Consider the following 13,636-nt stretch of genomic DNA (forward strand, 5'->3'; position numbering starts at 1 on the left):
CAACAGAGGAAAGATTTTCCTAGCCTTCCTGGGAAGGAAGATGCATCTGGGGCATCATTCCAGCCTGCCCAATCAGATGTGCTAACCCCAAATTCTGAAGCCAAACCTAGTGATACAGGAACCAGCAAACTCTTTCTGGCAATGAAGGGCAGCTGAAGCTACATCTGATCCCCTGAGTCAGTTGTAGTACATCTGATTTCTAGATGTACTAGAATTTCTAGATCTGTTTCAATTCTTTTCATTTTGCAAATGCAGTGTGGGAATAAATGAAGACCGACCAAATGAAAACAGGGAAAGGTTATTTATTCAGAGTTTGCTATAGCAAAGAAGTCATCTACCATTACTTGTGTTTTGGCACAGATTCACAGGACTGCATGAGTGGGAAAGCTTTAAAGTAGAAAATAAGGAAGGCTTTGGATATGCTTTGATTGGAATGGGGAAGCTGTTGGTGGGCAGCTAGAAGCCGGGAATCCTACGTGATTACTTAGGAGTGCATATTTAGCTTTTCTGACTCATGCTACGTTGAAAGTGGGACAAAAAGTAGGGACGCGGTCAGTTACCAATCATTCCTGACCATTTGGGGCCAATTGTTACAGGGGTTATGGTTTGGCTTCCATAGATAGACAGATAGTAGTCTGGCTTCATACAAATCCAACTTATAGATAGAAGACTGGCTTCCTGGGCTGGGTACTATCAGAAATGGGTCGGTTTCCTGGGCTGCAGACTGTGGATTGGAATTCTATTTTTACGTATTGTCTAGCCACTCTCCATTTGGGTATTCAGTCTCTCATCAGAATCGGAGGCCCGGAGAGGCAGAGTAACTAGAACTGACAGGTCAACATGAGGTTCAGCACATTTGCCTTGTGACCTCCAAAGGAACTTACATTCTGCTTGTTGAAGAGACAAGGTTTCGATCATGGAAAAATGAAGTTCAACACAGATGTCATAAAGAGCAGGAAGTAGCACCAGGAAGTTAAAGTCAGCACCACAGCTTGGCAGGAAGGCTCATCACTTTCCTCTCAAGGCAGAACCACTGCTACAGCCAGAGATTCTGCTAAGTGTGCTCTATTTGCTGGACATTCCCATCCAACCAGCAAGGTGAAGTGGTTACATGCGTGATTCTCCAGTCTGCCTACTGTGTTCATATTTTACCTCCATCATTGTTAGCTATGTGAACTTAAGATACTTTAGCTTTCTGGTCTTCAGCTTCCTCATATGTAAAATGGGAATAATCAACAGCTATCTCATCATGCTCTTATACAAATTAAATGAGTGGGCACTTACAACACAGTTATAACAGCACCTAATATATAATAAGTGTTTGTTCAAGTTAGCTATGACAATCCCGTTTAGTGTCCACACCAACAGTGTGGTAAGTGTGTAACCCACACTTTGCAGAATAAGAAACCAAGGAGAGTGATGTCACCTGCCCAAGATAGTGATGGTCAGAGCCAAGATTTTTACTCATATCTCTATGAAGTCATAACACGGTTTTCCTTCCTACTGTGCCTCTGAACACAAGATGTCATTGTTGGGAAAGTAAACAGTAGAGTGAGAAGCATATATGGCTGTGGGATCAGAGTGCTCACATTCAACTCTTGGTTCTGCCCCCTTATACAAATTACTTACCATCTCTGAGCACTCTGTCCTTTGAAAACTGGTAATAATACTATCTAACTCATGGGGTTGTCTTAAGAATTAAGCAATGTAATATATGTGAAATTCCCAGTACAGTGCCTGACACATGAGGAGTACTTAATAAATAATAATAATAATCATTTTAATTGTTGGAGTTGGAAGTGACCATTATAAACCATTCTTTAGAGTCTGTCCCTCAATGGCCCCACCTTTATGAAATTTTCCCTTGAGGTTTTCACAACCTGACTTGACTTCTTCACTGCTGAATTTGCTGTTGTTGGTACTATGACAGGTCAAGAAGAGAAGAGACCAGGGTCCTGTTGAGAAAAGGAACAGACAAAGAGGTAACAAGTCAGTACGAACATGGTACTTTGCAGTCCCCAAAGACCCAGGCTTCCCATGGCCCAGACTGCCAGAAGAGTCAGAAATGTCTCCCAGAAAACAAACAGTAGAGAAATTTCATCCTTAGCTGTGGGTCAACCTGTAACGCACCCAACTGGAAAACTCACACCCTTGGCAGATAAAATGACCTCCTCACTGCTTTCCAATGTTTCTTGGAGGTGGTTATCGCGATTTTAACACTGAGTTCAGTGCACTTGGCTATTCCTGGAGAGTTGAAGCTAAATTGTTTGTCAGACTGGTCAGAGAAAACCAGGACACATGCAACTAGAAAATATGACAGAAGACAGGTGAGATGGAGCAAAAATCTGATAGCAAATAGGTGATAATTATGTGGAATATGAAAGCAGAAGATGTCTTGTTTTCAAAGGAACATAAAAAACCCATGTCTTCCATCCTTCTGAAAGGTAGACACTATCATCCTGTTTTCCAGAGGAAGAAACTAAATTCCAAGAAGGTTAAGTTTTACAACCCAAATCTCTCAGGTAATGAGGGCTGAGTCATGATTTGGATCCAAGAAAAAAGATCTTGGAAAAATACACCTAAATGTTTAAGAGCGGATTCTAGGTGATTTAAACAATCTTCTTTATGTTTCTCTGTATTTGCCAAATTTTCTCTGTTGGGTAGTTGTTACTTGTATGAGAAAAGAAACTAATAAAGTCATTTAAACTTCATCAAGACCCAAGCTGAGGATTGGGAGCGGAAACCCGAGGCAGTGAGGGGAGCTGGCTTTGGGAACCAGGGCATCAGCATTAGTCTGCTTTTCATGAAAGTGGGAAAACTAAAATGCCACTGGGGGTGCAGTTCCAAGCAAGGTGGGGAGGAAGGAGGCAAGAAGCCCATGCCAGAAGAGCCCAGGGAAGGGCAATATGAAAGGGACCTGAACAGAGAATGCTGACTTAGTAGTTGGTCATAAAGACAAAGACTCGACCCAGAAACGAGCTAGACCCTGGGTGCTGGCCAGAATACAAAGTGGAAGAGCCTCAAGAGAAGGTTCACGAACCTCTCTGGGCAAGGCTCAGTAATTAAACTTTGCACCTGTGTGTTCTTAACCCTTATAATAGAACCTCCTGCCCATCGTACTTTGTGTTGCAATCAAGTCTCCTGACGCAAAACCCAAAGTGAGAAAGAAAAGCAGTTTCAGAGAGGACAGTGCTCAAAGCTAACAAGGGGAGGGCAGGGATAACTGAAGCCCTTCACTCAGTCATCGTCCCTTTATGTGAAGGGCAGAGTCATGGCATCAGAGATGTGAGTGAATTAAGAATCGAATTGGGGATGCATTCAGTAGCAGGGAAAAGGTCCAGGTTCCCACTGGCATCTTTCTTCCCCAGAGGAGCAAGAAGTCCCTAGGTGATACGAGATTCAAGCTCTCCGCGCCATTGTTTTTGCTCCTGAAGCATTCGCAAACTCCAAGAAGATATTTATCATGCAAAGAAAACTTTATTTGTAGAAGTGCATTTTTGCCATACAAGATTCCGTAGCAAGTATGGGGTTGGGGAGGTGAGTGGAGGTGGTCAGTAATTGTGAGACAAGTCTACAATTTCACATCAGAAATTCTTCTACAGCCCACACTTAGTAGCCATTAGTTCACTTTTAAATATCTCACAGAGTGAGATACACATGTCCTTGATTTAATAAAAATGAATAACACCCTTAGCCACCCCTCAGGAATTTAGAGGGTTTGTTTACTGTACGAAAACTCATAGGTGATAAATATAACCCGTGAATTTTTTAAGCCTTGTCTTCACATACAAAAATAAATAAGTTAAATAGCAAAAATAAATAAATATGTTAAGTAATAAATACACCCCACGGTGGAAAAGATCTCATCAAAATCTTATAAAACCATGGTCTCCGTTCAGAGTGGGAACTCCTGGGGACAACCACAATAAGGAAGCAAATAATAAATAAATAAATAATCTCCACAGTGGCCAGCACTACGTTGTACAGCAGCGAGACGGTGGTTGGGGGTCACGCCTTCGCGGGTACCGAGGACTGGGACTCTTGGCCAGCACTATTGCCAGCGGGGTCGTCACCCTCCTCCTAGGCCAGCTCCTCTATCCACTGCAGGAGAATGTCCAGCTCTCCCAAAGCCTTCGCCACCGCTGCCTGAGGCGTAAGCTGAAAGACACACACTTCTGTGCTGAGCATCTCATAAAGGGACAACATGTACTCCCGGGTTAATGCTCTCCTTTCACTGGTAGGTCTGCTGGGCATTGCGAGCCCAGTGTTCTCTTCAAGATGGAGAGCGTGAAAGACGTTATGGAATCTCAAGATCTCACAAGAGGAAGGAAAATCCTGGAGTCCATTACATAGGGAAACTGAAGCCCAGAAGGTGGCAGAGTTTGGAGTATAACCCAAGCGTCTTGAATCACAGAGATCAAAGTAATTAGACTGTTGGGTTGGGTTTTTTCTTAAAGAAAGATGTGTGTGTGTGTGTGCGTGTGTGTGTGTGTGTGTGTGTGTGTTAGGAGTTGCCTACTGTGCAACTTTAACCGAGCAAATGTTTATTGTGTTAAGCACTGGGCTGGCTAAGGATTCAGAGATAAATGGCACAATGCCTACCCACAGGGAATTCAGTCAAGTGAAGGAGACAGAAGCAGACAACTAAAATGTAGTGTGGTGGATGGAGGCTGGAGTCTCCACAGGATGACGGAAGAGGCACCTACCTCTGAGAGACATAGCCAGTACCTTCCTGGAGGTGATGCTTAGGGTGAGTCTTAAAGGATGAGTAGGAATTAGTCAGTGAGGAGTGGACTTCAAGCCTTCCTGGCAGATGTGCAAAGGCACCAAGGTGAGGAACAGCATGGCATGGGCGTGTGTGAAATTGTGACTGTTTTTGAGGGTACGTATAAGTGGGTAATGTTGGAAAACTACTGCTTCTTGTTTGTACAGCTGGAAGACACAGATGTCTCTGGAGTGACTTGATGGAATTAAGGCCATGCCCTCTTGAATCCCAGAGCGTCTTCCAGAGACCACACCCTTCTAGAGCCTGGATGGGTGTCCCCTGGGTTAAAGCAGAGGGATGGTCCACATGACCTCAGAGGGCAATTGTTGAGGGCTACAGGATTTCTACCGGTATGAATATCTATCCCACCCAGTGGTGATCTCAGTTCGAAAAACACACCCATCCCTACCGAGGCCCAAATTGCATATACCTCTTCGAAGTGACTCAGAATCTGGCTGTATTTCTCCACTGCTTCCTCCCCACAAGGGCATGTCATGTGGGCATGCTGAAAAGAGTGCCACAGAATGATGGATTTTATTAAAGATTCTGATTATCTGCCCTCACCACTGCCACGAAGTAAGGAGAATTCTACTCTTTCACCTGCGTTCCTGTACCTACTCCATTCTTATGGAAAGCCTTTTCAGACCTCATCATTTTGGATCAGTAAACTACTCACCAGCCAGATGAGGAGGCAAGCTTTGTAGGCTCACATAGGGAGCTCTTTGTTGGATACCTAGGTCCTATTCAGACCTTGTCTTGATATTCAGCCCCACGGCCCGCTGAGAGGCTGAGGGTGCACTAATGTACTGTAGGACCCTTCACCTACAGTGTAAAGCGTAATTCATGGATAATAGATAATTATCATTAACATGAAATAGCATTTTGCAGTTATGTAGACTTTTTGCATAGGGCCTATACCCCAAAGACAGCAAAACTGAGTTCTTATGACCTGTCACATGGTACAATACCGATTATGAGAACGTTTGGTTTCAGTTTTTCTAGCCAGTAAATGGGGATAAGAAAGAGCTTGGTTGCCAAGTCATTGAACTATGTGCGGTGATGGGTCCTTTTACCCAAGACCTTTACTCACGCAGAGCCGGAGGTCCTTCTTGATGGTAAGAAAAGAGTTGGCAAGACTGCTGGTCTTCCGGAGGATATGGTGGTCAGGGGTCTGATAGTTTTTGAAAACCCTGTCCAGGTAGAGTCTCAGTACATGGCGCAGGAGGCAGCACTGATCTGCAGGCTACAAAGGAGACTAGTATGTTGGTGGCATCCGTGGTGGTGGAGATGCCTCCAATTTATATTTCCTCCCACAGTTTTATGGACCAAGCACATACCTTGGTGTCTTGCAAAGACTCAGTCTTCCTCAAGATTCTGATGTCAATGATTTCATCTTTGGCTTGCTAAGTGGAAGAAGGCAAGGCAGGAAAGGACAGGTCAGGGACTGCTGCCGGGTGTTAGACATCAAGACCTCTCTCAACTTTTCCTTGCCACAGCCCAGTGGACAACGTCTCTTGCCAAAACACTTTTCAGTTTTGAACTACAGCTCTTTCTTGGGAATGCATCCTCCTGGTATGGGGTCCCCAGCCTGTCTCTTTTTGTGATGCTACTGCCGGGCTCCCAGAGGACAGAGAAGGACAAGTAGAGAAGGAGAGAGGCAGCCACAGGGGCAGGGAGGGGTTGCCTCCTTCGCTTACCACACTGTCCCGTATCTCAGAAAACCCGTTTCGCATTGCCTGAAGGTTTGTGGTGATCACACAACTTCCCAAATGGAGTGTCTTCAGCCCAGCGGAAGGTGTCCAGAAGAGATAAAACACAGCAGAGAGAAGGCAGATGGGAAGACCAGACGCTTTCATCTTGTGCCAGAATCTGAAGACCACGGGAGCTAGGAATTCAAAGGAAAGAGCATGACTTACTGATTTTCCCAATGTCATGTCTGAAGAAGCCAATTCAGTCCAGGGACATGCTTTCCCCAGGTGTCCCCTTGTGAAACTCAATAGCTTTGTCTGGGTTTGGACGGTCTGGCCCATTCATCTAACTTACTAAGAAAAGCTGCTGAGCTGCTGTCCCGGAAGGAGAGACTTCGGCTGCTCGTTCAGGGTCTGTGAGCTGGTGCTACAGGTCCCGACTCCTTTATTCTGTCCCCATCCCAGCCCCATCGTCATTGCCCAGCAGGTAAGGCCTGGAGCAGCAGGCACTTGCAGTGAGTAGACAGAGGATTACATTTCGGGGAAAATGTTAAAACTTGTTTTGCCCAATTGACGTATACAGTCTTCCCTTCCAGAATGCCAGTGTAGCTCACTCTTCTGGTCCCCTTAAGCCCACAGGGGAACTGTGGGAAAACAGAACCTTACAGAAGCTGTTGCTGAGCCACCTAAAACACTTGGGGGAAAATTGTCTGGATTTTATGGCTACCCCCAGGGCAGAAGAGCCTAGCTGTTTGGTATTTGTCTGGGATCGGGTTGGTTATTTCGGGATAATAGATTTATTTCAGCCCCAAAGGCAAATAGAAAGTCAATGATTTCATAACAATCTTACTGCCAGGGAAAGGCAAGATCTGATGGGCAATCAGCCCAGTTACACCTAGCACTTCTCTCTCCCGAGGTGTCTGTGCTCCACAGCGCCCTCTACAGGAAGACTATAGTCAGGCACACCGGAGAGGGACGCAAGAGCGGGCTCTTTCTGGCTCTGCCCAGGTCCCAAAAGAAAGAGAAGAAAGGCAGGAAGGGAACTCATTTCTTCCTGGAATAGACGGCTCCATAGAAGGGCACTTTATAGTGTCTCCTGAGTTTGAAGATAAATTATAATGAGCTGGGATTAGTGTAAGGAGAATGGAGTACTCATCTCAGGCACCGAATATAAGTGGGCACTAAAAGTCTCAATCAACAAGACAAATAATATTTTCATGCGATATCAAAATTAATGAAAAACATATCCATGATGAACCACATATCAACATTTTAAATAACGAGTGAATCTGCCAGTGCCATGCTGAGACATATTGGCTACAAGTTCCCATCAAAATAGGTTGTCCCTATTTGCTCAGGACTGGGCGGCGGGGGAGGGGGGGAAGGGGGGTGTCCCAGGACACAGGGATTTTAGTTTTAAAACTGGAAAAGTCACAGGTAAACCTGAATGAGGTAGTCACCCTACGTCTATGTGACTCTGGACAGGTAAACTCACCTCTTTCAGTTTTGTTTTCTTAGCCCCCCAAATGAAACAATCACACTTACCCCAGAAGCTTGTTTTGACATTTAAAGACAATGATGCATGATTTACACACCTAAAATATAGCGAGTGATCAATTAATTTTAAATAGAGAATGCTGTTAGCTGCCTTGAGCATAGAGGGTATATAGTAAATATACTTTAAATTCAACAATTTGATTAGCATTTCTTGAGCACCATCTTTTTAAATGATTATTTTAATTAAAAATTTTTTTAAATCTTTATTCATTTTTGAGAGATAGAGTGTGAGGAGGGGAGGGGCAGAGAGAGAGGGGGACACAGAATCTGAAGCAGGCTCCAGGCTCTGAGCTGTCAGCACAGAGCCTGACGTGGGGCTCAAACTCACGAACCATGAGATCATGATCCGAGCTGAAGTCGGGCTCCCAACTGACTGAATCACCCACGCACCCCTATTGAGCACCATCTAAAATATTGTGCTAGGTACTGGTGTGTGAAGATAAACATGATAATTCTCTATCCTCAGGATATTTTGTACTGTTGGAAAGGGCTCCTTTAGACGTGGCCCTGAACACACTTGGGTAAATGATTGGAAGAACCAGGCTGACCTCCAGAACTGTGTGAGTAGTGTAGAGAAAGGGAATTCTCTTACCTGAGTTCAGGAAAGGCTGCTGCTTCTGCTCACCTAGGAGTCTGTCTCAAGCCAAGAGGCTTCCAGTTTTATATACAGGTCACAGAAAGGAAGTGAACTCCTGCAGGTGAGGGCTGGAACTCCCTTGGAATTTCTCTGGTGGCATCGCACTTCCTCCCATTCTAAGGCAGATTAATCTCAGGCTGCATTACCTCAACACTTTCCTCCTAAAGTTTCCTTCCTAGGAGACTGCTAGTTATAGTTTTAGACAAAGTTATAGTTTATCTAGTTATAGTTATAGTTTTTAGATAGAGGATATGCCTGGGGGGCGCCTGGGTGTCTCAGTCAATTAAGCAACCGACTCTTGATTTCAGCTCAGGTCATGATCTCCCCGTTCATGGGTTCGAGCCCACATCAGGCACTGTGCTCAAGTGCTGAGCCTGCTTCAGATCCTCTGTCTCCTTCTCTCTGCCCCTCCCCTACTTGTGCTCTCTCTCTCTCTCTCTCTCTCAAAATAAATAAATAAATGAACAAACACATAAATAAATATTTTTTAAAAATTAAAAAAAAAAAAAAAAAAAGATGTGCCTCTTTCTTCCCCCCTGCCTTCCAGAAGGAAGGTAAAATGGTAATCAGGACAGGAAAGATCCCTGAATTACATAACTGGAAGAGAAGTCCAAAAGCTGCTTTTGCTCCTTCATTATTTTTTTTTTACTTCATATTTTGTAAGATTTTATTTTTAAGTAATCTCCACGCCCAACGTGCTGTTCATGGTGCTCAAACTCACAACCCCAAGATCAAGAGTCTCATGTGTTACCAACTGAGCCAGCCAGGCACCCACCCCCACTTTAAATCCACTTCTCCTTAACCATGTTTCTCCCCAGCGCAGACACCATGGGCTCACTCCTGCCGTTTCTCCTTTGCTTTTGTTATTTCCACCATTTCCCTTCAACAATGGCTGCCCTTCTTTCCCTCCATTCATCATCAAAGAGTGGATCCCAATTCTTTAGTTTTGAATTATTCCAGGCCGCACCAATCCTTTCCTTCTCAGACTTCCAATCACAGATATATCTTTGGCACATGAGAGAGTCTAATATTGCCGCCCTTTTTCTTCATGAATCTTAGCCTTTTTTCCCTAAGGATACTGGAAGATTTTCTTAGGGACTAATCCATCGGTAGGACAACACCTCCTGGCAGGATTAAATCAAAGCACCTGGGATTAACTATACACAATCTTTGAAAAATATCAAGATAGTAGAGATTATACTATATTTCTTCTCAGCTCTTATCTTAATATCTAAGACTCTGAGATCCTGTACTTGAGTTCAGGGAGTCCATGGTTTACAGGGTGAATTTCCCATATTCTTTCATTTTTCTGGATTTCAGTTTATATATCTGTAAAATGAAAGTAATAGAATAGGTAATGTACAAGATCTTTTCCAATTATATTCAATGTCACTATGATTCTCTGCTTTTCTACCTTTTGGGTCAGAGCATTCTTTTTAATGTTTTCCAGAATTTCCTTTAAAATGAAGACTCTAACTTTTCGTTGTAATGCTTGATAAATGCTGAAAATATGTGCGAATATCTAAATATCTCTTGAACTCATGCCTGTTTTTTCATCATTGATGCTAAATAAACTATTTCTCATGATCATCCATAACCATGATTAAAGTAATGAGAAACACGGTCTGACAAAAATACTTGACGTCAAAACCTTCCGATAATATAAGCCGTTCCCATGCCAGTCAATTCCTTTCCTTTAAGCAAGAAGGACCCAATAGCTTTGTTTGAAGTCACCTGTAATGATTAATTAAACTTATTCATGTGCAATCCCGATTCTACTTTAATAAATGAATCTCTCCTTTTCCTACATTGAAATACTTTCTTCTCTTTAAATCCATTGACTAGATCCCATTCCGCTCTCTGTACAGACACCAATTCAACTCTCCTCCTCTACAAAACTGTACCTGCCTCACCCTAACCTCTCTCTCCATTCCCATTTCCCAGGGCAAAATTGGTCCCTCACCTGTGGACCTCCGCTTTACTTTGCATATACTTCTTTTGTACTTATCACAGTTCATTGCAGTTTTTTGGTTGCATATCTAGATCTCTCGCTAGCCTGAGACTCCACGTTCATTTCTGTGGTTCCAAGACTCAACGTCTCTTGGTGGGTGCTCAGTTAATACTTGACTATTGAATGAACATAACGATTAAAATCATTTTTCCAATGGGCACCTGGGTGACTCAGTTGGTGAAGCGTTGGACTTCGGCTCAGATCATGATCTTGCAGTTTGTGAATTCAAGCCCCTCATCAGGGCTCTGTGCTGATGGCGAGGAGCCAGGAGTCTGCTTCGGATTCTGTGTTTCCTTGTCTCTCTCTCTGCCCCTCCCCCTGCCCACACTCTGTCTCTCTCTCTCTCTCTCAAGAGTAAATGAACATTAAAAAAATTTTATAAAATCATTTTTTGGGGGGTGCCTGGGTGGCTCAGTCAGTTAACTGGCCAAGACTCTTGATTTTGGCTCAGGTCATGATCTCATGGTTCATGAGATCGAGCCCTGCCTGGAGCTCTGCGGAGACAGCACAGAGCCTGCTTGGGAGTCTCTCTCCTTCTCCCTCTGTCCCCTCTCCCCACTCTCAAAAATAAATAAATAGACATTAAAAATTTTTTTTCAATATTTTTTTCTTTATGTTGTATCCCAAAGCCACAGGATCTTAGGCTTGGCTGAACCTAAAAATGGAGACATACAAAGCAATCAGTCATCACCAAATGGCCTAAAATCAGAGAGAGATAGGAGGATGGGGAGATGAGGGTAAAAGATAAGCCAGTTTGAAGTCAGAAGTAATATTGGTCATGTTAAGGAATTTGGATTGAATCCAATAGCAGAGAGTTATGCAGGCTTTCAGCAAGGAGCCATGTGATTGGATAGGCACACTAGAAAATCCACCTGAGGCGGAGAAGACAGGGAGGACGAATAGGGTCCGAGGAAGGGCTTTCGCCACAGTGAGAACTAGCACAGCAAAGCTCACCACGTCTTTGAACACCAGCAATAGATTGGCCAGCCGGAGCTGGATTCGTGTAGAGGGGCAGGTGGGAGATCAAGTTGGAAATAGCATCAGGGATCTCATGCCAAGGAAAATGAATGTGGACCTGGAGTCCAGAAAGCTGTGTTCTAGCTCTAGCTTTATCTTCAGCCCACCGTGTGGTCTTGGGGAAACTGCTTCCCTTCTTTGGACCTCAGTTTCCTCATCTGTAAATTATGAGGAAATTCATTAAGTGACTTAAGGTCTTTCCAATTCTGCCTTTTGATACTCTAATTCTTTACCCCCCCTCCTGCCCCCATCCCCCCCCCCACCCCCCCACCCCCCCTTATTGCAGTAAAGCAATAAGGAGCCCTTTTGAAATGTGAAATATCATGGTGGGGGAAGCGACGCGGTCGTAACTGTACCAACCATGAGAGCTTCAAGGGCGGCAGAGTGCCTGGCACGTTGTTAGCGATCTGAACAAAGTAGTTGGGGGATGATGCGGCTGTGGTGGAGAAATGGGGGGTACATTTCCTGAGCGCATCAAGCCAACACTGGGAGATAGGGTTTCAAAACCGGGAATCAGCATATAATCAGAGCCAGTGTGATTGTAAAGGTAAGCTGGGCAGAGGAGAGAAAAAAGAATCCCTTCTTAGGAAATAAATTCAGCTTCCCAACCAAGCCATTTTGGGGCAGGAAACGACTTTCTAGAAACCAGGACTAAAACCCAGCCGCTCCTTTTTTCCCACGGCAAGTCCTGCGTTCACAGCTCAGGGTTTTCCTGTCTGCAACAACGTCATAGTTGCTAGTACATGGCTTCCTGCCGAGTTGCATCACCTTGCACGGAAACGCTGGGTGTTCAGGTTCTGCTGAAGGAAGAACCTTAGCTCCCTGAGTGGGCAAGTAGAGACTGTTCTCACTCCTGGGCCTGCAATGTGGGAGCTTTGCGGGCCTGCAGCCCCTGGTACCTCCCCTGCTACCCCCCTGCCGGATGGAGATGGGCGGGGCAGCTGACGGCTCTCTGAAGGGTACATTTTCAGTTCCCTGTCCTCAGAGCCTACAAAGTGGGTGACGTCATTTCCTTTTCCTGCGTTTTTCCAACATGCTCTGTTTAACCCACTTGACTCGCTGCCACCCTTGCTCTCGAGATTTCCTATGACATAGCTGGGTCCCCAGTATTGGCTAATTCCTCCCAGCCTCTGCCTGCAAAGCGGGAGTCCCTAGGAGAAGCCTCGCTTTGACTGGAATCTGGGGGGAAAAAATCCACACATGGCCTTGAATTAAGTTTCCTCATCTAGGAGACTAGTGACGAACTTCATTCATTGCCTTTTAATTCCCCACGTTGGGGAATCCAGCACTGAGCTGGATGACCCCAAGGTACCCCAGTGAAAAGACATGGTCTCTTGGAACCTCTTGTGGGATTCCAGAGCATTGTAGGGGAACAGAACCTCTAATGTGGGAGATCCTAACCTGGGAGAAGGCAGATGGGGAAAAAACACCTCTTTTCACAAACCTCTAATTAACATTTAACATTCTCTTTGATTATGAGCATGGGAAACAAATATAAATCACAATAGTATTAGAAGTACCGGTGACTTTGTCACTGATAGAAATCACAAATATTTTTGTATCACATTAGAGTTGTTTCAGACACTTCAAAATAACATTTATACTCATCACTACTTAGGAATGTCCGTAGTTTGGGGGCGCCTGGGTGGCTCAGTCAGATGAGCACCCAATCCTTGATTTCAGCTCAGGTCGTGATCTCACAGTGGTGAAATTGAGACCCGTGTTGGGGTCTGCTCTGATAGCATGGAGCCTGCTTGGAATTCTGTCTCCCCCCACCCCCTTTCCCCTCCTGTGCTCATGCTCTCTATCTCTAAATAAATAAATAAACAAACAAATAAATAAGAGGGATGTTGGTAGTTTGTAAGCCTGCCTGCTGCTAGATCTTATTAATTAATGCATTAATAAAGAAGCACATTTATTATATATTGCCTATTGTCGTTCTATATTTTGATAGCTGTATT

The 13,636-nt window shown here is 44.4% G+C and overlaps 1 protein-coding gene across 2 annotated transcripts; it reads right to left on the reverse strand.

Annotated features, from left to right (window-relative positions):
• Window positions 1–4,018: 4,018 nt before the first annotated feature.
• Window positions 4,019–6,666, reverse strand: IL20 (interleukin 20). 2 transcript variants are annotated; one of them, XM_060643162.2, is made up of 5 exons: window positions 6,463–6,666; window positions 6,103–6,168; window positions 5,856–6,008; window positions 5,196–5,270; window positions 4,019–4,158 (listed from the first exon to the last, which is right to left on the reverse strand). In XM_060643162.2, exons 1-5 carry the CDS (start codon window positions 6,619–6,621, stop codon window positions 4,081–4,083), a joined length of 531 nt encoding a protein of 176 aa, XP_060499145.2. In that variant the 5' UTR covers window positions 6,622–6,666; the 3' UTR covers window positions 4,019–4,080. The 2 variants fall into 2 exon arrangements, with proteins under 2 accessions (XP_060499145.2, XP_060499146.2); XM_060643163.2 differs by lacking the exon at window positions 5,196–5,270.
• Between the last annotated feature and the right edge of the window lie 6,970 nt (window positions 6,667–13,636).

The sequence above is a fragment of the Panthera onca genome, chromosome F1, assembly GCF_046562875.1.
Source record: "Panthera onca isolate mPanOnc1 chromosome F1, mPanOnc1 haplotype 2, whole genome shotgun sequence".
Taxonomy (NCBI): domain Eukaryota; kingdom Metazoa; phylum Chordata; class Mammalia; order Carnivora; family Felidae; genus Panthera; species Panthera onca.